Here is a 27,940-nt window from a genome sequence, read left to right as displayed (position 1 = left end):
TCTTCTTTTAGACTACAAGCATTTCTGTACCTAGAGGTCATACCCTTTGAACCTAATTAAACTCTGTATTAATCAGATCGCTAAATGGTTTACCCTACTTAATAAAAAGACAGTGAAAAATTTTAAATTGTTCTAAAATCCATGCTTTAAAACTTAAAAATGAGAAGTGTATGAAGATTTTGATTTGTCCCTGGGAAATCAGAAAATGCTTTAATTTCACAAGAAGGTTTTATAAAACTTAAACATTTGGTAGGAGTGGTCACTGTGGAAAACATGCAAGAATGTTAATAGTTCCTGTTTGTTCAAGTACAGCAGCAAATTTTCCCAATATGGAGGAAGTACATGAATACTATCAGAGGCCAATATGGCAGCCTCAGGAGGGTTTGGGTTTTTTAGGTTGTTTTTTTTCATGTCCATGAAGTAATAAAAACAGCAACATAAAAAAAATGGAAAAGTGTGAGCAAGGATCATGCGATATCTGATGAATGAAAAAAATTAATACAAGAGAATAATAGAAACACAAGAGTTAGAGTTGCATAATAGCACATCGGTAGGAGGAAACACAAAGGCTAACCAGAATTTTTTTGTAAGTAACAGTTGATTAAACATGAGAAAGATTTTGGTCAGTTACTTAAGGAAATGAAAGAAAAGGGAAAGCTTAAGTACTCACTAACTTTTTTGCTCTCTTTTTGAAAAAGAAAATTAATAATAATTCAAGATCAGATGCTTCATGGCTGTTAATTTTAACAAGACAGAAATACAGTCTGGAATAGGATAAGAAAAGGTGAAACAATATCTAGATAACTTCAGTGTTTTTCACCAATTCTTAAATATTGAAAGTACTATCAGAACCGTTGTCTTCAGCATAATCTTTAATTATTTTTTAAAATGCATAGAAGACAGTTGAGATCTCAGAAGGCTGAGAAGGGCAAACAAGTATTCGTCTAAAAAAACCCACCAAAACCCAGAAGTGAAATGAGAAAGTACTAAAAATTTGAGTATTCCAGCCAGCCTGGATGCCCAGAAGTATGTTGGCTGATAGTTATTATTATTAGTTTACAAGACAATATAAAAAATACAGACAGACAATAAAGCAATAAGAAATGTCAAAAATGGATTTGTCAAGAAAGGAGCTTAGTGAGCCACCCTAATTCTTTGACCAGGATAACTGGTTTTGTGGCTGAGGAGAAGGTAAACTAATTATTCCCATGTTTGTTAGAATTTTTGGCTCTGTCCTACTTGATATACAGCCTAGGTAAATGTTGTTCAGGTGGAATCACCCCAAGGTGGATACACATCTCATCATAAAACTACTAGTTTGATTCAAGGACACTATAATATTAAATAATAATTAAAAGTTAAAAGTGAGAATTTTTCTGTGTAGATTGAATTATATGTATTTTAACACAGAAAAAAATTTAAATAGCTGTTATCTATTAAATATTTATTAATCAACATACATTATCTATGTATCTGCCCATATCTTATTATAAAGCTCAGTCGGTCATTTTTTCGAATCCTGCTTATTCAAGCTAACTAATGTGTAAGGAATAAGGATGCGGTGTTGAACAATAATAAAAGAGGAAGTCTGTAAGCACTCTCAAGATGCTTTCTAGTTGTTGCCTTTGCATGGCAAGGATGTTAAAACTTGTAGTTTAAATTCCTACTTATTTTCAATTTTTTTTTTTTGTATTTATAACAGGGTATTGTTGATTTGTGGTCAGCTCATAAAGCAACATGAACCCTATGTCCTATTTTTTTAATGACACTACTGTCTAGGAAATAGCTTTAAATTCTGTGTTTGTGCAGTTCATTATTCCTGCTTTAGTTTAGAAGTACACTCTTGAATGTTATAGAATTCTAAAGCAAAGTTCAGCATTGTTTCATATTTCTCCAGGGTATTACCCTATTCTCTATTACGCTTGCAAACCCTTACCAAGCTGTTTTGCTTAATAAGATGTTTTGTGTTTCCTTCTCTGGGTCATTAACAAATAGTGAATAGTCCTAGACCCAGGACAAATTCCTACAGAATTCTGTCTGATCCATTTTTCTTCTTAGCAGTGAACTGCTGATAATGGTGATTTTGAGCCAGCTGTATAGAATTTTTATCTAGGCCATGTACTAATTGCATCTTTTTTTTTTTTTTTTTTTTTTTTGCTCTCTTCAGTGGCACTCTGAAGTACAAATTAAGTCTTATGCTCTTGTAGTCAGATATACTTGTAAACTTTCTGTAGTGACATGTTGGGCTATTGAAATAATCAAAAAAAGAAGGGAATGAAATTCCTTTTCCTAAAGCCACTTCTGGATATTATTTATAGCACTTACTCTCTACTGCATGGTCCTCTGCAGCTCATCAGTTAGAAGTAGGCCTGTAAGAGCTGCTTTTTCTTTGAAGATCTAAAGTGGAAAAATGCTTGTTCCCATAGCAGAAGTGCAGATAGTGGCAAATTAGTGTTATACCAAGGTTCACTTATTATTTCAGTCTCCATTTGATTTAGAGCAGCTTCAGCTGCTGTCAAATAAAACTACATTTTCAGTGCAATTTGGGTGCTAGGTTTTTTGTGGTGTGTTCTTCTTTTCTTTTTCATTTTGTCAAATTCAGGTGTATCTGTTCAAAATCATAAGTGGTCCACCAGATGAGGTTTGGAGGACTGCTCTTGTTCAGTTCAGTATTATTTGGATATCTTTAAGGGGAAAATGGAAACTGCATATGCAGCACAAAGACATCATACATTCTCATAACTTTTCACTGTTAAGAATTACGCAAGATTAGTGAAAGATAGACTTGACTTTGTTATTAAGCAGTGCTGTTTGTGTCAGTGGTTTGAAAATACACGAGATTAGTTGGAGAAATGCCTAATCTTTCTTGTCCTTAGTAGTTTCACTTTCTTTCATTTAAAAATGCAATTACAAATACATTAAAAACGTCAGTGATACCGAATCCAACTACAGAGTTATCTCAGTACTGAAGAACCCTTTTCTTTTTTTTTTTTTTTTTCATTTTAACCAATTTACTGTTGTTTTTGGATTCTGTCATCTTTTTCTTCATAATTAGTGGAAAGCCTTCAGTAGTTTAGGCGGGCTCTGTCTTGTGATTACTTTGCTGGAGTACTGGTCTGGAAGAGCTAGCCAAATGGGATTTTAATGTGACTATGCAAACTGTGGGAAAATAAAATCTGAAGGCTTGTGTTCTGTATATATTGTTGTTCATTTCTGTTCATACTGATGGGAAGTTATGTTATTGTTCTTTCAATAATTTCTTTCTACTGTGCCTTTCTAGATACACTAGATCCTCTCTTCATGCACCCTGACTTACCTTGTGGGACCCACACAGGAAGCTGTGGTCATGTGATGCATGCAGCCTGCTGGCAGAAGTAAGGATGTGTCTTTGCAGCCTTTTAATGTTTTCTTTTTTAATCTATTTTCCAAAACGTCTAAGTGCACACTGAAAAGACAGTACAGTAAGTGGTTATTTAATTAAGGAGTCAAAACTGTTTGTACTCATCTAAAAATGAAATATGGCACAAGAGGAGTTTTGACCTGATGAAGAAAATCATCATCAAAAGTGTTTAGTGCCTTCTGTGACCCAAAGAAGATTCTCTAAGTAGTTACTAATTTATGCAAATAAAACCAATGGGGTAAAATTGGTCAAGAATAAGAAACCGTATCTAATAGGTTTATTTTTAGCAGTCCAATGAGAACTGGTACAAATCTTCCAGGTGAGCGTTCTGTAGCAACAGTACTTTGAAAGTCTGTCACCAGGTCAGTACTTAAAGGATGCAGCTGACTTACTCCAGTGAGTCTTTAGATGAGAATCTGGCATTTAGAATAGAATATGAATGGTTAAATCTACCAATATTTCTTCCCCACCCCTCCCCTACTGGTGAACAAACTCTTAATAAAGTAAGAGGGAAGAATTGATACAGTGCTTAAAAACTTTACTAGATTTCTATTTTTGGGGGGAGCCCACAATTTAGACCAAGTGTGTTGGATTAGAATGCAACCCGAAATATTAAGACCAAATTACTTAGCTTGCAGAATGTAGTCATCCTGGTTGCAGCTACATTTGTAGGATTACAGAGAGCAAAGCTAATGCTCTCTGGATTTGACTCCACATAAGTATGGCAAGTCTAAACAAGATAAATAGTGAAAAATAAGAATAGAAGTAATCCTACTGAAGTACTATCAACAGATAGAGGTAGCTGGGTCATGCAATTGCAAGCTACTTTATATTGTTGTACGGTATAAACAATCTCTTGAGGTTTGTTTGTACTCGTCATTTTACTTTAAAAAAATCTGACTAAACTTCTAGTGCTTATAATTTACATTTCTGTATGTGTGTATATATATATTTCTATAGTAAAACATTAGTACAGAATAAATAGGTGCACACACTTAAAATTATACGGAATTATGTTCCTTGAGTATAATACATCTGCTCTTGGCAGATTCATCTACATCTACGTAGATCTAAGTAGTGCAACACTGGAGCTCAGTTCCTTTGCTCTTTTTAAGAAAAGATGACTTGCTGTATGGGTAAATGGGATTAAAATGGACAACAGGCTCTTCTCATGCGGGATGGCACAGAAGGTTTGAGTATAGTCTTTTATTTATTACATAACAGACATTCTAACTTACTAATATCCTTCCAAACAATGCCTGCCACACCTTTCTAGAGTATCTGTGCAGCCTAAAAATACTGCAAAATACTCTAAAACATACGAGTTCAAATGAATGGAATATCTTTGTAGTTGCTATGTATGAGGAAGAGGAGTTGCTTGCAAAAACATAGTTGTTTGAATGTGGGAAAATAAATGTATGTTTTGTAACAAAATACTTTCCTAAATATTCTGTAATCATGGGAACTTCTGCAGATGCCCCCACATGCACACTTTCTCGTTACATAAATGAGATTTTATTTTTTCCCTTAAGATGTATGATTTAAAGCAAAAAAAAAAAAAAATCTAGTTATTACCTTAGTGCAGAAGTTAGATAATTTCATATCTGTCTTTAAGATCCTACATACCCAGTCTGAACATTAGTACTGAATTTAGTTGCTTGTATCCAGGCAAGAAGATTTGAAAGTTGGCACTTTTTGTTCCTAATCATACCACTGAGATGATAATGAAATTCGAAGGCTTACTGCATTCACTGAGGGGGCAAAATTGTAATGAAACCTGTAAAAAGATCATAGTTATTTCTTAGTTTCCTTTTGAGTTTGAAATAGCTCAAGTGCTGTTTATCCTCGAGTGTAAATTATCCTCTCTTCCTGTTAAAAGAAAGCTACAGTTTCATTGTCTAGTCATGAGGCTCAGTCATTGCCATGAATAGCTGATTATTCATTCATGAAATGTTACCAGTAGTTTTTCCTAAAATTAAATAAAAATATGTACAATTACTGTTTCAAACTTAACTGTAATGAGTTGCATAGAAGATATTAGATACAATGTTTCATTGTGTTGAAGATGATGAGAGAGAAGAGCAGAAAATTTAAGTACTGCTTGTCGGTAAAAATGTTAATGAAATTTAAAAGGATCTTAAAAGCAAGGAAAAGTTGCTGTCATTTTTGCATGAGTGATATACCATGCATTTTTGCATGAGTTTGTGTATGGGCTCAAAGGTTTTATTTTATTGTCACATCCAAGCACATAAAGAGTTATAAATCAAAGGAAGAGACTTGTTTAATGGCTTGGACGGGTATTTGCTAGATAATAACACTCTTAATTACTTGAACATTTGTTTTCATGTCACATTTGAGCCATTCCACTTTCTAGTAATTTCCTTTTCAATGTTGTAGGTACTTTGAAGCCATGCAGCTGAACTTTCGACAACGTCTGCATGTTGAACAGATATTTGACTTGGAGAACGGAGAGTATCTTTGTCCGCTTTGCAAATCTCTGTGCAATACTGTGATTCCTATCGTTCCGTTGCAGGCTCAAAAAATAAACAGGTGAATTATCAGATTACATAGCCTTTAATTAAAAAAAAAAAAAAAGAAAAATTACCTTGGGGCTGTCCTGGTTTCGGCTGGGATAGAGTTTTGGATTTAGTAGGAGAAGAATGTTGATAACACGCTGATGGTTTTAGTTGTTGCTGAGTACTGCTTATGCTAGTCAAGGACTTTTCAGCTTCCCATGCTCTGCCAGGGGCACAAGAAACTGGGAGGGGGCACAGCCAGAATAGTTGATCCAAACTGACCAAAGGGCTATTCCATACCATATGACATCATGCTCAGTATAGAAACTGGGGGGGGTTGGCCGGGGAGCCGCGATCACTGCTCGGGAACTGTCTGGGTATCGGTTGGTGGGTGGTGAGCAATTGCATTGTGCATCACTTGCTTCGTATATTGTTATTGTCATTATCATTATTATACTGTTACTATTAGCATTACTGTTTTACTTTATTTCAATTATTAAGCTGTTCTTATCTCAACCCAGGAGTGTTTCTCACTCTTACTCCTCCGATTCTCTCCCCCATCCCATTGGGGTAGGGGGAGTGAGCGAGCGGCTGCGTGGTGCTTAGTTGCTGGCTGGGGCTAAACCACGAAAGGGCTGGTTGGCTTTTCAAATTTTTGGAAGAAAAACTTGGGCTGACTGTTCTAATCTGTATAAAAGACTGCATATCTCCTTTTTGACTATTCAGCCAAATATACTGCTTTTGGCAGTCAATTTTTTTTTTCTTTTTTTAAAAAAAAAAGCATTTTTTGATTGGCTATTTTTTGGAGCTGATATCAAGTGAGAAAGTACCTAGATCTAGGGTTTAGCCTAACAGTTTGTTTTGTACTGTTTGCTCAAAATTTACAAAGCCAGCAAAACTGTGCAAATTCTGAGTTAATGTGTTTTGATCTAAATGTGTCCTCTGTTTTTAAAGATAAGGTGATTCTTTGAGTGTTAATGTACAACCTGCTTTCTATTTCTCTTTTCAGTGAGGATGCAGAGGCAGTAGCTCAAATTCTGTCCCTGGCTAGGTGGCTGGAGACTATCATAGTCAGGATATCGGGCTACAGTGTGAAAAATGCTAAAGGTTTGTTAATTTTGAAGCTGTTCAGTGGGATATCTAATATGCCAATACATGTTTTAACTAATACCAACAGAAAACTTCAAATAAAGAATACATTTTGCTATCAGTCAAGACAGTATCAAATAAAGCTGGGGATAAAGCCATGACCCTTTCTGAGCTGATGTCTTGATTTCACAGTGCCCTTGCCAATTTTCTGGTTTCTGTTAAAATCTTTCCATCTTCCCTGTAGAAGAAAATTACGTACGCTTGGAGAGGATAGCCACCAACTAAAACTCAGAGTTAATTAAACTTTTGTATTGACTATGATGTAGTAAAGAAGAGAAAAATAAATTAAAAGGGCCAAAATAAAAGCATAAAAATAAATTGTTTAGAAAACAGAAGGTATAGAGAATCAACATATTCCTTGCACTCTTATAATGCAGGAAAGTTCTTTTTCCTCGTCAGCAAAGCAGTACTTTTAATCCTTATGTTTCTGGGAATAGAAGAAAATGTTACTTAAAGAGGAGGGTTAGAAGACAGTCTGCCTGGTGAGGTCTGTTTAGAATTATTTTCAAACCAGTTTAAAATAAAAAGAAATCTCACTTCTGTTAGAATGCTGTAAAAACTGTAACAACAACTTTGTTTTTTAATGTGGATCTAATTTTTTTTTTTTTCTGGAAGGAGAGAAACAAAATCTTCCAGCTTTCACCAACAAGGGAATGGGGAACTCTGCTTTGGAATTCCATTCCATCCTTAGTTTTGGAGTTCAGTCCTCGTAAGTGTTACTGGAAGTGCTCTCTGTATTATGTTAATTCTCCCTAAAATAACCTAGGTATTCAGGATTCGTATTGAAGGAAAGGTATAGGATTTGTTTGGTTGGAATATGGGCTTGCTTATGCTTTTCCTTAAGCATTCACTGAATATCAGAGCTACCAGAGATAGATGGACCTCTTGGTCAAATCCAGTCTGGTAGTTCTTATGTTCTTGGTACAAAGCTAGGATTCTGGAGTCTTATTTAATGTCTGTCTGCCTTAATTTTCCTGCTGTATGTCTGTTTCAGGCATAGATTTCACTTGGGTTTGGATGAAATAATGAGATACAGATTACTCAAAGGAATAGGGCTGTGTTGTCCGTTTCTATTCCAGTGGGCAAAAGTGCGCTCACACTAAAACAGAATCAATGGATAGATACTTTTTAAGTGTACTCAGCTGTCTGTCTGCTTTTTAGATTACACTATAAGCACTCTACTTCTGCTGCTTCTGACTGTCATCATAGTTATAGGAAGTACTTATACATATTTGCTATTTGTAAAAATTTGTCAAAGTTAAATCAAATTCTTTCTTGATAAATGATCTCCATGGGGAAGATTCTGTAGTTTGCACTTAAACAATGTGGTGTTTAAGTATGAGCCTGGCTAAACCCCAAACTTCGTGGTACAATTGTTTTGGCTGTAGAGATTTGGAGAATTACTATCAATGTCATGTATTTCTGTTCCGAAGTGCTGTGTATGACTTTGAAAAAACACAAGTCGTTAAAACCGTATGTGTGTTTGCCTCAGCACTTTTCTGCATATAATAGCATTTGCATAAACTAACCCAATGTTAGTTGAAAGGAGCTTAAATGCTAAAAATGTGTTTTAAAACAGATTTGAAATGTCTGTCTTTCCATTTTTAGTGCCTTATGAGATGGGATATATTTTCTGCTCCAACACTTATAATTACACTTGCTTACTCATACTTGTTTTTTTCATGGTATTTTACTTTGATTTACATGTTTGCATTTTTTGAATGTGAATTATAATACAGTATACAGAAATAGACTCCTTCCAGCCTGGCAGCGCTTAATCTCTCAATTTGTAGACCCTGTTATGTCAAGGTACGTGTTTACTACTGGAAACTAGTAACTTTTTTTCTTCTCTGTACAGACAGAGGGCCTTTGTATTCAAGGATTCTTTCATAAATAACTTAGACTTTGTTAGTGATTGATTGACCGGTAAGTAATAAGCACTACTAATAATTCAGACTGAAATTATCTTGTCTTGCTTTTGCAGAGCCAAATACTCAAGCAGTATCAAGGAGATGCTTATTCTCTTTGCCACTACCATTTATAGAGTTGGGCTAAAAGTTGCTCCAAATGAAGCTGATTACCGGATTCCTATGATGACCTGGAGCACTTGTGCTTTTACCATCCAGTGTATAGGTAAAGCATAATTTGGGTTTACTCCTTCTCAAGACTTGAAAATCTGACAGTTGTTTGATTGTATAATATTATACAATCTGACTGTAAAAATAATAATAGTTCTACATAAATAAGAACAATGTGTAATAGTATAACTATATAATTACATATATAATAATAGAATGATAATCTATAATCCAATGTAAATAATAAGATGTTTTTGTTAGATGGTAGTTTATGAAATATGGTGTGGGTTGTCAACACTGATGAGTTTAATCTGAGAAAGAAGGGAATGATCATGTTCCACGCTACTAATTGGAACGTTAAGCACGTTCAATGAATATCTTCAGGCTGCCAAAAATCGTTCACCTGCAGTCATCTCCTACACAGCTAAATATCTAACAGCTATGAAATGGTACTCCCTCTCTTATTATTTCTTTTTGTCTCTATTCTCAAAAGAATTGTCATGGAATTTGTAGAAGAAATATGGTCTGTTGTATTCTGAAATTGCTAAGCAGATACCTGGTAGGGAAAAAAAAAAATCTCAAACATTCTCTGGCATGAATCTCTTTTTGAAGGCAAAATAATTGCCATTAAGTTGATTGAATTTTGGGACATAATGTACCTGGCTAGCAGTCAGTCTCATTTAATTTTTGTACTATATACACAAACTTCTTTGTGTAACAAACATGAAGCTGTAGATAAATCTGTAGTGGCTTCCAGGCAGGGAGAGAGGCAAGAGATAAGTCTGAAATGCATGCTGAAGGAATTGAGAATGTAATTGTACATCTCTATAAATATGATTTGCCAAGTATGCCATTTTTTCTCACTGAAGCTGTTCAGGTACAAGTGTAGTCTACCTTAAATCTATATTGGACTTGATCCAACTGGAGTATCAAGAATTCAAAAGGTTTAGGAAGATTGGGAATATTCTGATAGCACAGGAATAGTCATGAAAACTGATTGCATCTTTATAGTGTTGGATTTTATCAGAGTTTTCAAATGGGTCAGGAGAGGACTGGAATCCACCCAGCTCTATTAACGTTAATGCACTTAAAGCTTAATGCACTTAATGCACTTAAATGCTTTAAAGTTGAGCTTTAAAAAGAAGTATATATACTAAGAATAAATTAATCTTGGACTAAGTGTATTCTAACAGAAATGTTATGTTAGTTCCTGTAGAACAAAGCAAATATTTTTTTCTGTCTTTAATTTTAAGAAAACCTCTTGGAAACGGAGGGCAAGCCTTTATTTGGATCTCTACAAAATAGACAGGTATGGGGACAAGTAAGATATGCGATATATTTTAAACAAAAAAGTTTATATATATTATAAAGTTTATATATAAAAATGTGTAATATATATTAAAATATATAAATATATTAAACATATGTTAAAATTATATATAAAAATACACATATGTAAAAAACTTATTGTTGAAACTGCTAACATCAAGATCATTCTCTGTTGAGGGATAGCTCTCACAATGTTTAGATTGATAACATAAAGAGCATTTTGGAAGAATAATGTTTCTCCTTTATACATGGAAGTTCATATTAATTCAATTATCAATGTGTTTCCTGTTTGTAGAAGTAGATATGTTTTTACAGCTTTATTTCACTATTACATCTTTCCTTTTTTCCTGTCCAACCATTTTCTTTTGCGCTCTAGCACAGTGGCCTTAAAGCATTAGTGCAGTTTGCAGCTGCTCAGAGAACGACATCACCACAGGTCCTGATTCAGAAACACCTGATTCGTCTTCTAGGAGGTATTGTATTCCTTTTCTTTACTGCCTTTCATGTTGCAGAAGTTTCTATTGCAAAATGGCACACACATTATAATAGAGCATAGAAGCAAAGGTTAGACTGCTGGAAGCAGTGCTAACTTCAATTTCTCTAATGTTGCCTGAAATCATGGAGTATTGCTTGAACTTAAGTAATCAATCATTCTGTTAACCCAGCCCTGTATCACTGAAGTCCCCCCAAAAATCCTCTATCCCAGATTACCTAGGCCTGGAGATACTCAGATCTGGAATATTTACCGATGGTTAACAATCTGTTCCCGGCAATGTTCAAAATTTCTCAAACTCTGTGCTAAACAGGTGGATAAAGCCACAAAACAGGTATTTCCCTCTCTTGATCGTGAGACTTCATCTTTTTAGTACTTTCAAAAGGCTGCTTGCAGCCTAGTTTAAGGTATTTTGGTCTTGGGGAGAGCTAGTTTGAGACACGCCTATCCTCCATCTTTCTTACTGATTAGCATGGTGGCCTTTGTGAATCCCACTCTTTGACTTGCCTTCTATTCGACAGGGTTCTTAGGTGTGGTACAGGCTTTTGTATTGGGCTAGGTTGTGAGGCATCTAGTGTTGCAGTGCCTAAGTACGTTTGTGGGCTACACCCCTAGCGCTGTGTGCTTTGTTAGAGCTGGAGAAATAAATAAAAAATTTTTATCTCAGACTTTTGAAGATACAGTCATTAAAATTGTGTGCCGTTTGGGCATGTGGAAATAGCTAAACAGATGCACAATCAATTAAATAAGTGGTAAGCAGTTAATTAAATAGATACTTCCTTAGTTCAGAGACTTGGACTTTTTTTTTGTTGAAAACACAGAAATGACAGAGGCTCTAAAATCAGAATCTGATATTGCAGTTCAATCCAAAAGAAGAAAATACATATCAAATGCATAACTGATATCTTTATTTTGTAGTTCTTCTACCAAACTTTAAAGTGGAGGACACTCCATCCCTTTTAGAAGTAGATATGTTCCACATTTTGGTAAGCAGGTTCATTTTATTCTCTATAGTAATCTTTTTTTTTTTTTTTTTTTTGAGCATGGATTTTTGCGTACTTTACCCTGTAGATAGTCCTGCATTATCTGTTCACTTGCATGAGTCAAAGGATTATACATCAGCACTGCATACAAGCAAATGATTACATATGGCTGCTGTATACGAGTGTTTAGTTTTAGTTCTGCTGTTCTTGCAGATTTCAAGTCTTTGCTCTTTCACTCATATTAAATTTCATGCTTGCAATCTCAGTCATCTTTTTACCACTTTCATTGCTATCAAGCCTCCAAAAAACTGTGAGAAATACACCCACTCAGCTTGTTTCCCTCACTTTCATTTTGTCTCAATAGGCCTCTCATACTTTGATTCCTTCACACTCACTCTCATTACCTTTTTTACTCTTCTTAGCTCTCACTCTCATTACCTTTTTTACTCTTCTTAGCCTCTTCTTTCTGTTCTTAATATAAATCTGTATTATAGTTTCTTCTACTTTAAAAAAAAACAAAACAAAACCCAAAAACAACCAACCAAAAAAACCCCAAACCAACAAAAAAACCAAACCCACCAAAATAAAACCTGTTTTGCCCTGATTGCCCTTCTAACTAATGCTTGGTCTTGCTTCTTGCTTTTTTCATTGTGCTTTGTCTTGTGTCAAAAACCAGAAATTAAGCTTTGTAGGAGTTGGACAAGCTTTCGTGGTGTATCTCTAAACTCACAATTATAATGGAGCTATGTCTGAGTTTCCTACATGCTAGAGGGGCACAAACAGTTAATATTTTCCAGTGAGTGTTTGCTACACTTTGTGAATTAAAACTAGCAAGATAAATGAACATATTTAAATTGACTACGGAAATGAAATATAAATGTATAGTGAGAATATAATTTCTATTACCCACATAGCTATTACCAAATTTCTGTTACTTTAACATTTGCTCCTTCCCTGTCACTGTAGGTGGGAGTTGTGTTATCCTTTCCATCTTTATACTGGGAAGATGCTGTAGACTTGCAACCTTCATCAATTAGTTCAGCCTATAACCACCTCTACCTCTTCCATCTGACAACACTGGCACACATAATGCAAATCATCGTCTCTTCAGCAACAGGTAGAGGTGTATTTGGGTTGGATTATTCTGGCATTTTTACACAATTTCTTAAAAATAATGGATGGACACCATTAGTGTCTTCTAGGTATAAACTTCCTCATAATAAATGACACTTAGTGCTAGGTAGTAATAACTGTTTTCTGGTAAAAATTAAATAGCACAGCATCATTTTCAGAGCATTTTATTATATCAGTTCTGTGTGCTTAGCCTAAGAAAACAAAATAGTTATTGATATATCAGTCTTGCTCAAGTCAGTCATTCCAGAGTGGTAACTTTCCCCTCTTCACTCCTTGTAGAAGAAGCAAAGCTCTGCCCAGCAGCACCACTCTGAGCTGTACAGTGACAGTTAGTATGAATTTGGGAAAGAAACTCTTCTTTACCCTTCAACCTAGTAAATAGCCAGAGCCAAAATACAGAATCCTATAAACTGATAGAAGAGAATTTCACTTTTCTCTGTATTTCATACTACTGTTAAAAACTGTCAGTAACCTACCAGCTTCCAAGATACTATTTCCTTTTTCTTCAGCATGACAGGAATGAAAATAGCGTAATCTATGTAGGACAATAACTTCAAACCTTCAAGGGAAGGAAGCACTTTTTATATGAGAATGAGCAATGAGGCAGTAATCCTGATTCTTCTTTACAGCATGCAGTTTTAGGAGAACATTTGTTAAGTTAAAAACAGCAAATAGAAAAGAATTAAGTAAAATAAAGTGGAAATATTTCTGTAATGCAATTTAAAAAAAAAAAAGTGCTCAGTATATGTAAAAATAGAGAAGTGTGCCACAAATGAAGTGCATTTACAGCAGGATTAATCTTTTTGTATGCAGAATCCCCTACTGCTCGATCATCTGACAACAGTGAGGAGGCGCAGTCTGCACAGTCTTTCTGTAGAGAGGTTTGCCAGTACACCAGTGGGTAAGCAGTAGTTCGGTTATAGCATTGCATTTTCCTAGAAAGATGGCAATCCACAGGGATTGACCTGAACAACACAGAAAACAGGAAAAAAATTATCCAGTTTGTATGGGGAGTTAGCACAATGTCTTGTGCTTTCTTCCCATATTCCTGAACACCAAAAAGAAAGGTAACTAATGAACAGAACATTTTTGCTTAAAACAGCTGCTTTTTGTGGACAACAGAGTAAACTCTTAGTCTAAGGATGAAAAAATACCTATATCCATTCTGGAGAGAAATACAACCACTAACTATAGTAGTTAATTTTTTTTTTTCTTTGCTTTGATTTTGATTGGGTTTTTTAGATCTCTCAATTATAGATGGAAGCCAGAAAGAAGGAAATGGTTCTATATTAAAAGGGGGAGAGGTGTAAAACTAAACACAGTTGCTTATTTGTTTAAGTGTTGGTGCCTATCTTTTCAGACTTTTTTGATAGGTATAGCTACAGACTCTTTAGTACTTCAGTGTCTGCGTGTGAAATAAACTAGAAAATATGGATGCACCCTCTACAAATTCTGCTTTGATTTATCTTCACCAAGGCTAGTTGCAAAGATATGTTTCTCAAGGATTGACAATGCTACCCACTTGTCTAAAAGTTTTAATTCTAAATTTCTAAATATTTAAAATTTGGTATTTAAATAGCAGGAGTAATTTTTCTGAGGCATGAGCTTAGAATCATAGGTGCTGTGCATTTTGGAAAATCGGGTCACTGTACTGAGCTGTCCAGGTACAGAATTAAATGCCAAAGATAAGCAACCCAGCTCTGAAACTTCCAGTGTTTTAATTTCTGGCTAGGCATTGTCGTCGTCTAACTCTGACCTATATGTGCTTAAACAGCACAACCTGCATAATAATTTTGCAGTGGTCTATGATACTGTAGTACAGCTTTACAGGTTGTTTCTCAGCAGGTCCTGGTTAATATTTGTGTGAACATCCTGTTCACTTAAATGTGACTTTAACTAAGTTTAGAATTTTTAGAAAACAGGGACACTGCAAGTAAGTTAAATTTACTATGAAACTTAGACTAAATGCTCGTATTGCACAAACTACAAGAATAATTACCGAGATGAGTATCAGTCCAGTATTTGTGTCAAAAATGGGATTAGTATAGCTATATTTTAAACAATCTAAGCATTGCTGTTGTGACTTCCATAATGAAGTATGAGATATTAATTTTTTAATTCTGTTTGTTTTGTTCCTGAAGAGTATTTATGTTTGGTTGTTTGGGTTTTTTCTCATTTTTTAATTGCATTCAAAACACAAACTGAGTGAAAAACTTTCACCATTTCAAAAATTTGCTGGCTTTCGGTAATACAAAACAACCAGTTTAAGAATCAATTTCTCTGTGTGTGATGCTGTATTGCACAGTTTAAATCAGGTTATCTTGAGTTACCTAGAGATGGACAGCTATGTATTGCTATTCATTTTTTATAATTCTGAAAAATACAAGTTGAGATAATTTGAAGGGTTAATGTAAGTGTTCTACATAAACTCAGTACTCATTCCTTAGGCAAAGGGGAAGTCAGAAGTTAGGTGCTGGTGGCTGTGTTTCACAGAATTTGGGGTACATCAGTATTGCTTCTACCCAGCTGTCATTTTACCAATGCTAGCCAAAATGTGCAAGTGCTAGAAGGATTTGCACTGTGAACTACTGCAGCTATTTCTCATTTGTGTATTACAGTTGCTTTAGTCAGGATATTCCAGGCTGGCTTGTGTGGGATTGTGTTAAAAAAGGCATCATGCCTTACCTTCGTTGTGCTGCTTTATTTTTTCATTATTTGCTGGGAGTTTCTCCACCTGAGGAGCTACTACAAGGTAAATATGAGAAAGCAAATGTATCTATATACTGACTTTGTTTACTGTTTTCTTGGAAGAATGGAATGTCTAAATGTTCACAATAACTTAACAACAGTTAAAACATTAAAGTAAGACTTGGAAAGAAAAGGAGTAGGAAGGGGCAAGCATGAGAAGCTGAGTTGTCTTAGCCTTCTTTGAATAGAAAAGAGTTACTTCCGAGTATGTGCAAATACATGAATTATCAATGATGTATTGATAGTATGTATTTGTGGATACAAAGATTCGGTGATTTAAGGATAATTCTAGGGGCTTAGATTACATCACCTGAGAAACAGCCTGGAGTATATTTTAAAAAACCAAAACAAACCCAACCCTTTTTGTGCAGTGGCTAATGTAGGTAAATGCTAAAGACATAGGGATTCAGCAAAACAGAGCCAAGTAGAAATACACATTGTAAAACTTAAACCTCTTCCTTAAAGAATCCTAATGCATTACAGATACTAAACCCCAAAATAAATATTTTGTCTTCTGACAAAATGCAGTGAAACATAGAATCATGAACTATTTGGAAAGGAGGACCAAAAATTGCTATGAAAAACTGGGACAAAATATAGCATCTTAAATTGGTTTATATAAACTGTGACCTAAGTTTGATTATGATATACGAGTCGAAAATCTCTCCACTTTGGGATATGCTATTGTCCTTACCATTAGTCTGGAACTTTGATTCTATAGGGAGCAGTCTTCCTGGTGAATAGCAATGCCATTTTCTGTAGCAGAGTCGATAAATGACCACCCGGCAAACTATTAAATTAGCCCATCTTTATGTAATGTGTTAGCACTGACTTGATCATAATAAAATTTAATATCACTGCAGGCCAGAAGGATAGTGAAAAGCTAAAATGGGGCAAGTACAGAAATCTGCTGCACTAACGTGTTACATATTATGCAGTGAAATGGAATGTAAGCAAGGAATTCTGTTATTACAGTGACTTATGCATGACTTAAAAATTACTTAATAGTATATGTCAAATTTGTTAAACCTAAAGAAGATCCTCAGCTAATGCAAATTATTATAGCTCTGATTAAGTCAGTGGAATTATCCAATTGTACTAGCTAGGAGTTATGCTGAAGCTGTAAGATACTTATTATTCAATGGAAAAGGGATCAGGAGACTTCTAGCCTTGAGTGAATTACTCAGCAGTGCTGAAACACTTTAACAGTTGCTCATATTTTCTTTTTCTTTTGCAGTTTCTGAAGAAGGGCAATTCAAGGCACTTTGTAGTTACCTCTCTCTACCTACCAATTTGTTCCTGCTCTTCCAGGAATATTGGGACACAATAAATCCACTGCTTCAAAGGTACTAGTTGGGACTGGACAGGTCATGTTTTTCTGTTGTGATGGCCCTATGAGAAGTCTGGATCAAATTTGTTAATAAATAATTGAACTCAAATTCGTGCTAGAGTTCTAAACATTTGTTTGATGTGTACAGGTACACTGAATCTCTTAAAGCACTTAAACATAAAACATTTTATATTTTATGGTAAATCAAACATTAAACAATTACAGTTTAAGGGACTAGTGCTTGCAGACCTACATGAAATAATTTATGCAGGAAGAAGTTATCATAAATATTTGCTTGCATGGTATGTCACTTACTGTTCATTGGCCTATTTTTAATCTGTCTATAGCAAAAGTGATTATTACATGAGCTATAAAATGAGAATATGGAAAATTATGTAGCCAGCAGGGTGAGGCTTTGTACTATTTCTTCTCTGGATTTCCACAATAAACTGATGAATGTCAAAGTTAGCTTAATGGTCAAAAGGTACAATTTAAGTATTACGTACATTGCAATGTAGCAGTAAAGAAATAATTGGTAAAATTCTCCATTCAAAAACACAAGTTAAAATAAACAGACAGTCCCCCTTCCACTAACTCTTGAGAATAATCCTGCTATATTGTGTTGGACAATGTGTCCATGTATTTATGTGACTGTTTGAGTACTTGGTTGCATTAATTATTATTTCTGGTTCTTGGCAGAATTCTCTGGCTCACGCTAGCTTTTTCTGGGTTTTTTTAACCTCTGTTCTGTTTTTTTTTTTTGTCTAGATTCCTTCAATTTAGGGACATTTTGAGCTGTTGACTCCAACTTACTGTCCATATAGCTGATATAAACAATTCCCTACATACAATTTTACTATAATTAATTGCATTTGTAGTATATATAATTACTTATAAATTAATAGCCTTTTCACAAGTAAATTATTAAATAAGTTTGTGTTATATGTTTGTACATGTTTGCTCAAAGACACAACGGTGCTTATAAGAGAACACAGGATAGGTGCTTGTAAACATTAGAAAATGATCACTAGAGGCAGGGCTAACAAATCCATCGTAGTGCTCCCAGTCAGAAAGAGAGGTTTCAAGTAGGAGGCTACATATTTAATATAATGGTAACAGTTGTCAAATCATCATGCAAGCTCCCATATGTTTTCTGAAAGAGTCTTATTTCGGAAGACTAAATTTGATGATTGTTGAGAAATGTGTTAAATGAAGCTTACTAGATGGACCATCTGCCACTGTTCTCTCTCTCTCTCCTCTCCTCCTTTTTGTAGAAATAACTTAAAAGATATCTTAGACATACCAATTCCTCTGTTTAGTAACTTGCTGATATCTACCATTGTTTTGGTAGACACATTTGGCCACTATAAGCAAGCATACAACATTCAGTAAAGCATTGTAAAATAAGGAGTGGGTGATGGTTATTAAATAAAAGCAATAAATATTTTCCTAGTAGACTGTATGATATTTTCTTAAGCTGTGGCTTTCAGCAGATATATTCCAAGAGGAGCTGTGTATTGCAGCCCACTTTGAGAACTTGAATATGTCTGAAGGCTGCTTGCATTTTTTAACTGTTAAATCTGTGTTTTCATGTGCATGTTGATAATTTTAAGCATTGTTGTTTTTCACATAGGTTTTTTCTTGTATACAAACTTAAATTCTTTTCCTGAAGCAAAACTGTAAAGAATAGTTGTTTCTACTTGTGAAGTTTTAGCTAGAACTATCAATGCTTTATCTGTGCTCTGTGTTTGCTTATTGCTTGCTAGTTTAGTTCAGTCATCCTAAATGTGTATTATTATCAAACACTGTCATCGGCAAATCTTTGTTTGAAATAGGTGGTGTGCTGACCCGGTGGTATTAAGTTGTTTGAAGGGGAAAAGCATTGCAATAAGGTAAACTTATGTTTATTGTTGTTTTTAGTTCTGAATTTGACTTAAAACTGTTGAATGAAGTGCTTGTTGTGGGCAAGTTAGAGTGTTTGTGTTTTCTTCCTCCTGCTCTACTATGAAAAGTACTTTTCTCTTTAAATGGTTGTGTATTATTCCTCATGCAGTGACTCTTCATTGAGAATGTACAACATTGTTAGACGAGTTACCTAGCTTACTCTAGGAAAAAACAAAAGCTAACTGAAATATGAAATGTCTTCATACATGTAGGTGACACATGAAATTTAATTTCATCATCTTTGCTGAAATACAGAGATGTTGAAGTTCCTATGTGGAGCCTCTAACTTGGGCTTCTAAGACTGAGGAACTGCTCTAGAACTGCAGAATTTTGCAGAAAGGACTGAAAGCTTAGCAGGAATTTATAGCTATCCATTCTGTTCTTTGCTGCGATATTTATTATTCTCGTAATAGTTCTTTTTCACTTACCCAGGTATCCTAGGAAAAGAAATAGTTTAATAGAGCTTCCTGAAGACTATAGCTGCCTTCTGAACCAAGCCTCTCAGTTTAGGTAAGATGTGACATATTCAGTTGTCTTTCAGGTGTTTTGTCACTTTTAGTCACTCTTACATTCTTGCAGTTATTGTAACTGGTGTTAAAACTATGTACAGAAATTATTTTGCAGAAGTGAAGACACTGTTAGGGTTATACTGGCCAGTACTAGCACGTGTTCATTTTAAATCTGAAACACAACAGCTAACTAAATGAAGTCACTTGTGTTTGATAGGATAGCATATAAGATTATTATAACTTAATCTGCTGGTCATTTTTCACCAGTGCCATGTGCATTTGGTTTGGCCATAGGCCTGAAAATTATTTTTGCACTGGGCACAACAGGCCCAGAAGGTTGGCGCTGTTTTATGCCAGGAAGAGTGAATCATAAGATAATTCAGGTTAGAAGGGACTTCAGCAGATCATCTGTCCAACAGATATCTTGCAGATAAAATATTTCAAGCAATATAGCCAAAGGAGGCAGATATGTGAAATATGATTAAGACATACTATGTCTTAGGTTTTTGTTTGTTTGTGGGTTGAGTTTTTTTGGGGTGGTTTGTTTTTTAAGCAACATTATTCATAGTTAACATTTCTTTTAAAGTTATAATTTCTGCAGTAATGTTCTGGTTACACTTCTCCTAGATGCCCGCGGTCTTCTGATGATGAACAAAAACATCCAGTATTGTGTTTATTCTGTGGGGCTATGTTGTGTTCCCAGAATACTTGCTGTCAGGAACTGGTGAATGGGGAGGAGTTGGGAGCCTGTACTTCTCACGCTCTTCAGTGTGGAGCTGGAGTCTGTATGTTTCTCAAGTAAGTAGCTAGCCAGAATTTAATGTGTTAAAGAGGAAAGGGAAATATTTGGAGGTCAAAATTCATAACATTGTCAAAGCACTTGATTCTTTTTGTCTGAGATGAAGAAACATTGTTTTGACCTAAACTGTAGCTCACCAAAAAGTTAAGAAACTGCTGGGAGTTGTCTTATATTTTAAATGTATCTATTTTTTCTTTAAGAATCAGGGAATGCAAAGTTGTCCTCATTGAAGGTAAAACCAGGGGCTGCTTATATCCTGCTCCCTACTTGGATGAATATGGAGAAACAGATCCAGGTCTGAAGTAAGTAAATGTTTGACTGACTTTCTTTCTACATTTCTATTTTGGTACCTCTTTCGTTCTTACACCCATTAGACAACATGTTCTTCCTGCTAGCATGGACAGCACTGTAATATGTATCTTGGTCTGGTGAACTTGTTTAACTTCAAATTCCTGATGGCAGTTTTCAGTCATGAATGGGTCATTCAAAATGGAAAAATGCACTTTTTTGGTACTGTTAAACTTCCTTACTTTTCTCAAGAATATTTTTTGTATGCTTTTCATCAGAAATGTGCAACACCTGCCGTTGCCAAAATGTCATCTTGGAAATGGCTGTCATTGCGTGTCGCATGTAGAATTTTTTTCATTTCCAGTATACTTGTTGGAATTGGTGTTCACACAAGTATTTAATATTTTCTGGCTGTCATTAGGAGTGTTAATGCTAGACTATTAATGGAACAGTTTGTCAGCTGCTATTCTGATATACTTATTGGGTATTCTCCTGTTTTCTTCTATGAAGAAGAGGCAATCCCTTGCACTTATGTCGGGAGCGTTACCGGAAGCTCCATCTGCTATGGCAGCAGCACTGCATCATAGAGGAGATTGCCAGGAGCCAAGAAACGAATCAGATCTTCTTTGGATTCAACTGGCAACTGCTCTAAGTCTCTGGATTTTTAGTGAAAACTCTTACTTTTGGCAGTGCTTTGGAAAAGGAAAGGAGGGTGGCAGTAGATAATCTACTTTCAAGTGGATTCTGTAGTTCAGACATGAGGGATTCTCTAAGGTTGTATTACTGATACATTGAAACAATCTCATGTCACATGTTTTGCTCTTTTTTTTTTTTCCCCCAAAAAGGAAAACTGCATTATATAATTATTACTGAACATTCAGGTCCAGAAGTATTTCCACTTTTTTGAGAAGTTGTAATTGTTTCACATGTTTTGACAAGGACAGCTTCCCAAATGCTCTGCTTCAGGGCATATACCACATTTCTGTCTCTTCCATGCCTTGAGAATATATCTTAATGGTGTTGCTATGGAAAAGCCTCCTTTACTTTTTTCCTGGGTTCTGTTCCCAAGCTTAGTGAAGCTTTTAAATAGGTCAAGATCTGTGGCATAATATTGGAGTGGAAGTGGTGCCAGGCCTTTAGTAATCTGTAGCAACAGGTACAGCAAACATTAAATTGTGCAGAAAAAGCCTGCATTCAGCTATATCCTGGGATTTAATGAAGAGTTTTCATTAATGAAGTCTTTAAAGGAGAAGTGTGGGACAGAAGGTGCATGGGGGAATTACCATCTTGCTTATTGCATCAAACAATAAAGTCTGTGCTTTTTGCATTGCCAGAACTGCACTTTATCTGATGAATTTGTCCTCTATTAATGTTGTATATCCTAAGAGGTCTAGGGCTACACCATTTGGCTAGGTTGTGGTTAGTTTTACTTCTTTTACAATTTGTCTTCTGAGATTTTGCCCGAGAACCAAACATGAAAGGTAGTTGTTAGGTAGCTGTAGTGTAGCTCTGCAAGTTATACAAGAGCCAGAGACTTCAATAAAGCAGAAGACCTTCAAAGCTATCACTGGACTAAAATCAAGGCCCAAAAGCAGCAAGTTTTAGAATCAGAAATAAGTTTGTTTGCCCATATTTGAGGAATTTTACACTCTTCATCCTCTGTCACTATTGTTTGGAGCCCTGCCTGCATAAATGAAATTGTGTGTTTTGGGGGGCATGTTTAGTGGCTCAGTGCCAGTTAGAGCAGAAAAGGGAAAAAAAGGTGGCTAAGTCTCTCTTTCAGCCCTTCAGTAGTTAATAGCACATTGTGATTGAACTCTCTCTCAATGATACGTGATTGTGTTTCAGTTCTAAATGTTTCTTGTTCTGTTTTCTGAATTTCAGCCATAATATACACGAGAAAATTTGTAATGTGATGGGTAAAAATGCTTTTCCAGGAAATCCCATTTCTGTGTGAAAGTTTGAAGTTGTCAGTCCTCTGAATTTCCCCACTCCTTTGCTATTTGGTTTCTTTTGTGTCATTTTAATCGGGTTTGCAAGGGGAGGTTTTCAAATTGATGTCTGAGAGCGTGTTTTTGTATGATTTCTGTTTGATTTTTTTGCTACTGATTGTATGAGAGATAGTAGAATCACAAATAATGATTTAGATTTAAATATCATTGTTCTCCTAGTTTTTTAAAGTTTTTAGAGTACATATGAGTGCACTGAACAGCACCATAGCTCATCTAAGAATGGAACACCAATGAACTCAAATATTGTTCTGACTTGAAATACTTTTTTATAACTTTTGCTATAATCCTTCCCTGGTGGTATAAATAGTTGGCTTTGGTATATTTTTCAGGTATTCTGTTTCTTGCAATTAAGACCACTCTCCTGATTCTGGTTCTTTCAAATTTTAAACCTGAATATGAAACTCTTTACAGACATTAATTCTGTTAGTCTTCTCTAAAATGTATTTGAAATGCATACTGAATTTAAAAGAACAGTTGTCATGAAAACTTGCATGCACTGGCCATTCCTAAGGTCATCAAAACACTTCTTACCAACAAAAATATTGGATTAAGACCAGCAAATGTATGCCTCGTTGATACCAAAACTGTATTCACTTACTGTTTCCCTCTGATACTTACCTAGTCATTTATCAAAAACTTTCAGTTACCTTGCACTTCACTGATACAAAAATTCCGTTATCAAATATGCAGTGAGATCACTTTATTTTGTTTTCTGTCTGAACTGTAGTATATAAGGACAGGAGCTAGTCTGGGCTGGTGAGCTCATGTTTAAAGCTCCAGAAATCTCTTTGTAGCTGAAGAAGTGGGAGAGGAAAGTTGCATCTTTCTGTACGTTTGCACATACTAATTTAGCAAATGGGCTCCCATATCATTCACTGGCTAGCGTGGTCATCTTTCATTTCATAAATTACTATGCAGTTTTGTTCACTGTGAGTATAATCTGTATTTAGTGATCGCAAGATGCTTATGCCACTGATTTTTGTTCCATCCAAGCTGACAGAAGAAGTTATTTGATAATGCACATATTGGTATCTTTAATTGCAAAAATGTAAATTTGAAACTTGTATAATGTTCTTGTGCTTTTGAAATAAAATATCTTGTATATGTATATTTAAAAAAAGGAAATAAAGTAAATTCTCATAGATGATTCAATTTTTATTGGGAGGCACTTTGATACTTCATTTTACAAGAGCATTATAGCGGCATCTGTCAGTATGGAAAAGGAGAAGAGTTAGTAAATGGTTGGTAAACAATACCAGTCATCCCTGTAGTCTGTATCATCATTGTACCAGTTAGTAATGGTGGCATGCTTTTTCTTATTTAAAGAAATATTCCACTCGAAATTTGTCCTAGTATTTTACAGATGCAAATTCCTGCAGTGTCTACCTCAATTTGTAAAAGAAGTCTTAAGTACAGAATTTCATATTTGGATATCCTTAAACTGATGAGTTGGGTGACTCTGGGTTTATAGCTTCTCAAAGAAGAACTGGCTGTATTGTCTGTCAGATACTTAACCTCTAGAAAGGGAAAGTTTGTGGTGTTGGTCTAATGTGCTGTGTGATACACATTTTAAAAAAAGTGTGTTATTACAGAGCTAAGCAAACAGCCAAGAAAGCTTTTACATAGAAGCAGCCAGTACTTCTTGCCCCTTTTTATGTTACAAGCTGCTGGCTGTCATCACTCTTGCTGCATTGTTGTAGCTTTGGGCACCGTTGAGCTTACCGAATTTGGGTGTTAATGGTGTTGCTTTCCATGCTTATTCTTAGTAAAGCAAACGGTTTTTAAGAACCAGTTCCTGAAAAGGTAAAAGGATGTATTGGGTTTGCATGGCAAGGTTTTGGTAGCGGCGGGGCTACAGGGGTGGCTTCTGTGAGAAGCTGCTAGAAGATTTCCCCATGTCCAACAGAGCCAATGCTAGCTGGCTCCAAGATGGACCCACCGCTGGCCAAGGCTGAGCCAAGCAGCAACGGTGGTAGCACCTCTGGGATAACATATTTAAGAAGGGGGGGAAAAAAACCGGCACAACTGCAGCCAGAGAGAGGAGTGAGAGTATGTGAGAGGAACAACCCTGCAGACACCAAGGTCGGTGCAGAAGGAGGGGGAGGAGGTGCTCCAGGCACCGGAGCAGAGATTCCCCTGCAGCCCGTGGTGAAGACCCTGGTGAGGCAGCTGTGCCCCTGCAGCCCATGGGGGCTAACAGGGGAGCAGATATCCACCTGCAGCCCGGGGAGGACCCCCACACCAGAGCAGGTGGGTGTGCCCAAAGGAGGCTGTGACCCCGTGGGAAGCCCACGCTGGAGCAGGCTCCTGGCAGGACCTGTGGACCCATGGAGAGAGAGGAGCCCACGCTGGGGCAGGTTTGCTGGCAGGACTTGTGACCCCGTGGGGGACCCACGCTGGAGCAGTCTGCTCCTGAAGGACTGCACCCCGTGGAAGGGACCCACGCTGGAGCAGTTCGTGATGAACTGTAGCCCATGGGAAGGACTCATGTTGGAGAAGTTCATGGAGGACTGTCTCCCGTGGGAAGGGACCCCACGCTGGAGCAGGGGAAGAGTGTGAGGAGTCCTCCCCTGAGGGAGGAAGGAGCACCAAAGACAGCGTGTGATGAACTGACCGCAACCCCCATTCCCGTCCCGCTGTTCAGGAGGAGGTAGAGAAAATCAGGAGTGAAGTTGAGCCTGGGAAGAAGGGAGGGGTGGGAGGAAGGTGGTTTAAGATTTAGTATTTATTTCTCATTATCCTACTCTGATTTGACTGGTAATAAACTGATTTTTCCCCAAGTTGAATCTGTTTTGCCCACGACGGTAGTTGCCGAGTGATCTCCCTGTCCTTATCTCGACCCGCGAGCTTTTCATTATATTTTCTTTCCCCCGTCCAGTTGAGAAGGGGAGCGATGGAGTGGCTTTGGTGGGCACCTGGTGTCCAGCCAGGGTCAACCCACCACAAAGGTACCTAGATTAAAGCCTTCTGAAGAACATTAGAACAAGAAGCCCATTCACTGGGGGCGGGGAAGCCACAGCACCATTTCTTGCATAGTAAGAATTTCAAAGTGCTATGTACAAAATCATACAGAGGAGGATTTTGGCCATCATATGCTTTGCTTTATGGTTGAAATCCGCTTTATTTTCTAGACAATATCCTTGAATAATCTCCATTGTGAACTAGTCAGATGTGTGATACAGCATCTAAGTTTGTTACTTAGTTTCTTTTACCCTATTACTTGACAAGATCTTCAAAGATACTTTCTTCAAAAATGGAAGTTGTTTCATTTCTGTGGCACAATCTCTTTTATTTGTTTTTATCTGTATTTTGCAGGTAGGCTAAATTTGGGGTTTGATACAGAAAACAAACAGCTAATAATGAAAATCCACTCCTATACAAGTCTCTCAAACCAGTTATTTCTAAATCCTAGCTACATTTCTCTAAACTTACATTCAGTATGGTCAAAAGCGTACATGAAGGAGAAACTGTGTTGGAAATGTGAAGGAAATGTGCGTTGAAGGGAGCGAGCTGAAATTCAAAGGGATTGTATACATTATTTTCTATAATGTGAGTAAGGGGAGACCAGGTATGAAGTTAAACATGAAACATTAAAACTGGACCTGAGTTTTCTTTTTATTTCTGTGTGACTATTGTTCGTTAAATCAATGTCAAAAAAGGAGTATAGTTTGTGCTGTTTAATTACAGGTTGTCAAACAACTTAGAATCCATCAGACTTAATTTTAGGAGCTTTCTAGGCTTCATGCTTGAGTGAATAAGCCTCAACAAAATGTTGTGAAGCAGGTAGTGGGGACTCTGGATTTCATGATCATTTCAAGCCCTTGCTATATTTATGAAGATCTGTGGTTAGTCTTTTTCAGCAGGCTGCAGAACCAGTCTCCTTCCTCTTAATAGTGCCCAAAATGGACTGGATGACCTTAAAGGTCTTTTCCAACCTAAACGATTCTATGATTCTATATTACTTCCATTAAAAAATAATCCAGCCACCAAGCCAGGAAACATGAAATTACTACTCTACCCTTAATTGGTTTTGTGGTGGACTTGGTAGTGTTAGGTTAATGGTTGGACTGGATGATCTTAAAGGTCTTTTCCAACTTAAAGGATTCTATGATTCTAAAATGTCATATTAGCCTCTTTGGGTACAAGTATTGAGATACAGTCCAGTGCTTGGGGAGAGGTCATCCCAATGCACCAAAGTTTCTGCTTGAAGGTTATCCTGAACATACCGTGGCAGCCTGAGGAAGAATCTACTCTAGATGATAAAAAGCCTCCAATCTTCTTTCATTCCATTTTTCTTTCTGTGAATGGTGCTGACCTTTACTAAAAGTGCCAAAACCAAAGTATCTCAATCACATGATGCTGTAGATGATTTAGGAATATTTATTTTCCAAATTCAGACTTACACAACACTTCACGGAGCAATTTGATTTGCGTACTACAGGCAGTCTGCTTCAGTTAATTGACATACAGGAACAGGACAAGATCACCCATTTAAGTGATGGTCTCCTCATGAATAAGGACTCCATGTGTGTTCTATGAGCTTCGCACCTTTACGGTCCTTTGCTAAACTGCAGAGAACTGCATGCAGAGCCTAAAGTGCTCCCATAGTGGGAAACTGATATAAAGCACATGTGTACCAAACGATTTGTAAGATTTTAAATATCATGAATCTTGTGTTGTAGAGAACTGTATGATTGTATGCGATTTAAAAAAATCAGTTTGCAGAAGGGACATTTCTAGCTCCTAAGGAAATGTGCTGTGTTCATTTTTTTTAAGGTAAGTGAAACTAAATATGCTGTACTCGTATATTTTTTCTTTATGATTGATGTAGAGCAGGTGTTTTCAGTGGTAATCAGAAAGCTTTAAAAGAAGAGCATTGTGATTGCAATTTCTACAGGAACTGTCATAGTGCCTTCACCAGACCCTGAACATTAAAATGTTTCTTTTTTAATTTTTTTTTTTTTTTAAATATGAAGAACTTCATAAAGAAGATCACTTTATGCATAGGTGAGTTCCTTACTCTGGAAGTTGCTATTGCACAAATATATTGTTATTAATTCTGACTGGATTAAGCATTAATAACAAATAGGATAAGAAGTGTCCCCCAAATCGTATTTATTTCTGTATCTGAGCAGATGCTCCGGCTTAAAGGCTTGGCTTGCTAATGCCGTCTGTGTCTTTATAAATTACGGAGAATTAAAGATGGAGTCTGTGCTGCTACCTGAGTT

The 27,940-nt window shown here is 36.2% G+C and overlaps 1 protein-coding gene across 1 annotated transcript in view; it reads left to right on the top strand.

The window, feature by feature from the left end:
* Positions 1 to 23,929, top strand: part of UBR1 (ubiquitin protein ligase E3 component n-recognin 1) — a 77,887-nt gene extending 53,958 nt beyond the window's left edge. Inside the window, exons 31-47 of the mRNA XM_075713030.1 lie at positions 3,281 to 3,374; positions 5,798 to 5,950; positions 6,926 to 7,023; positions 7,681 to 7,774; positions 9,050 to 9,198; positions 10,397 to 10,452; positions 10,849 to 10,945; positions 11,884 to 11,951; positions 12,915 to 13,065; positions 13,896 to 13,983; positions 15,701 to 15,834; positions 17,068 to 17,176; positions 18,996 to 19,052; positions 19,537 to 19,614; positions 20,241 to 20,411; positions 20,613 to 20,714; positions 21,211 to 23,929. Of these exons, the coding sequence (XP_075569145.1) occupies positions 3,281 to 3,374; positions 5,798 to 5,950; positions 6,926 to 7,023; positions 7,681 to 7,774; positions 9,050 to 9,198; positions 10,397 to 10,452; positions 10,849 to 10,945; positions 11,884 to 11,951; positions 12,915 to 13,065; positions 13,896 to 13,983; positions 15,701 to 15,834; positions 17,068 to 17,176; positions 18,996 to 19,052; positions 19,537 to 19,614; positions 20,241 to 20,411; positions 20,613 to 20,714; positions 21,211 to 21,352 (1,841 nt within the window). The 3' untranslated portion in view covers positions 21,353 to 23,929. The remainder of the gene's footprint in view (positions 1 to 3,280; positions 3,375 to 5,797; positions 5,951 to 6,925; positions 7,024 to 7,680; positions 7,775 to 9,049; positions 9,199 to 10,396; positions 10,453 to 10,848; positions 10,946 to 11,883; positions 11,952 to 12,914; positions 13,066 to 13,895; positions 13,984 to 15,700; positions 15,835 to 17,067; positions 17,177 to 18,995; positions 19,053 to 19,536; positions 19,615 to 20,240; positions 20,412 to 20,612; positions 20,715 to 21,210) is intronic.
* The last annotated feature ends 4,011 nt before the right edge of the window (positions 23,930 to 27,940 follow it).

The sequence above is a fragment of the Pelecanus crispus genome, chromosome 6 (genome assembly GCF_030463565.1).
Source record: "Pelecanus crispus isolate bPelCri1 chromosome 6, bPelCri1.pri, whole genome shotgun sequence".
Lineage (NCBI taxonomy): Eukaryota > Metazoa > Chordata > Aves > Pelecaniformes > Pelecanidae > Pelecanus > Pelecanus crispus.
The sequence above is the reverse complement of the archived record's forward strand: the minus strand, read 5'-3'. Positions and strand labels throughout refer to the sequence as shown.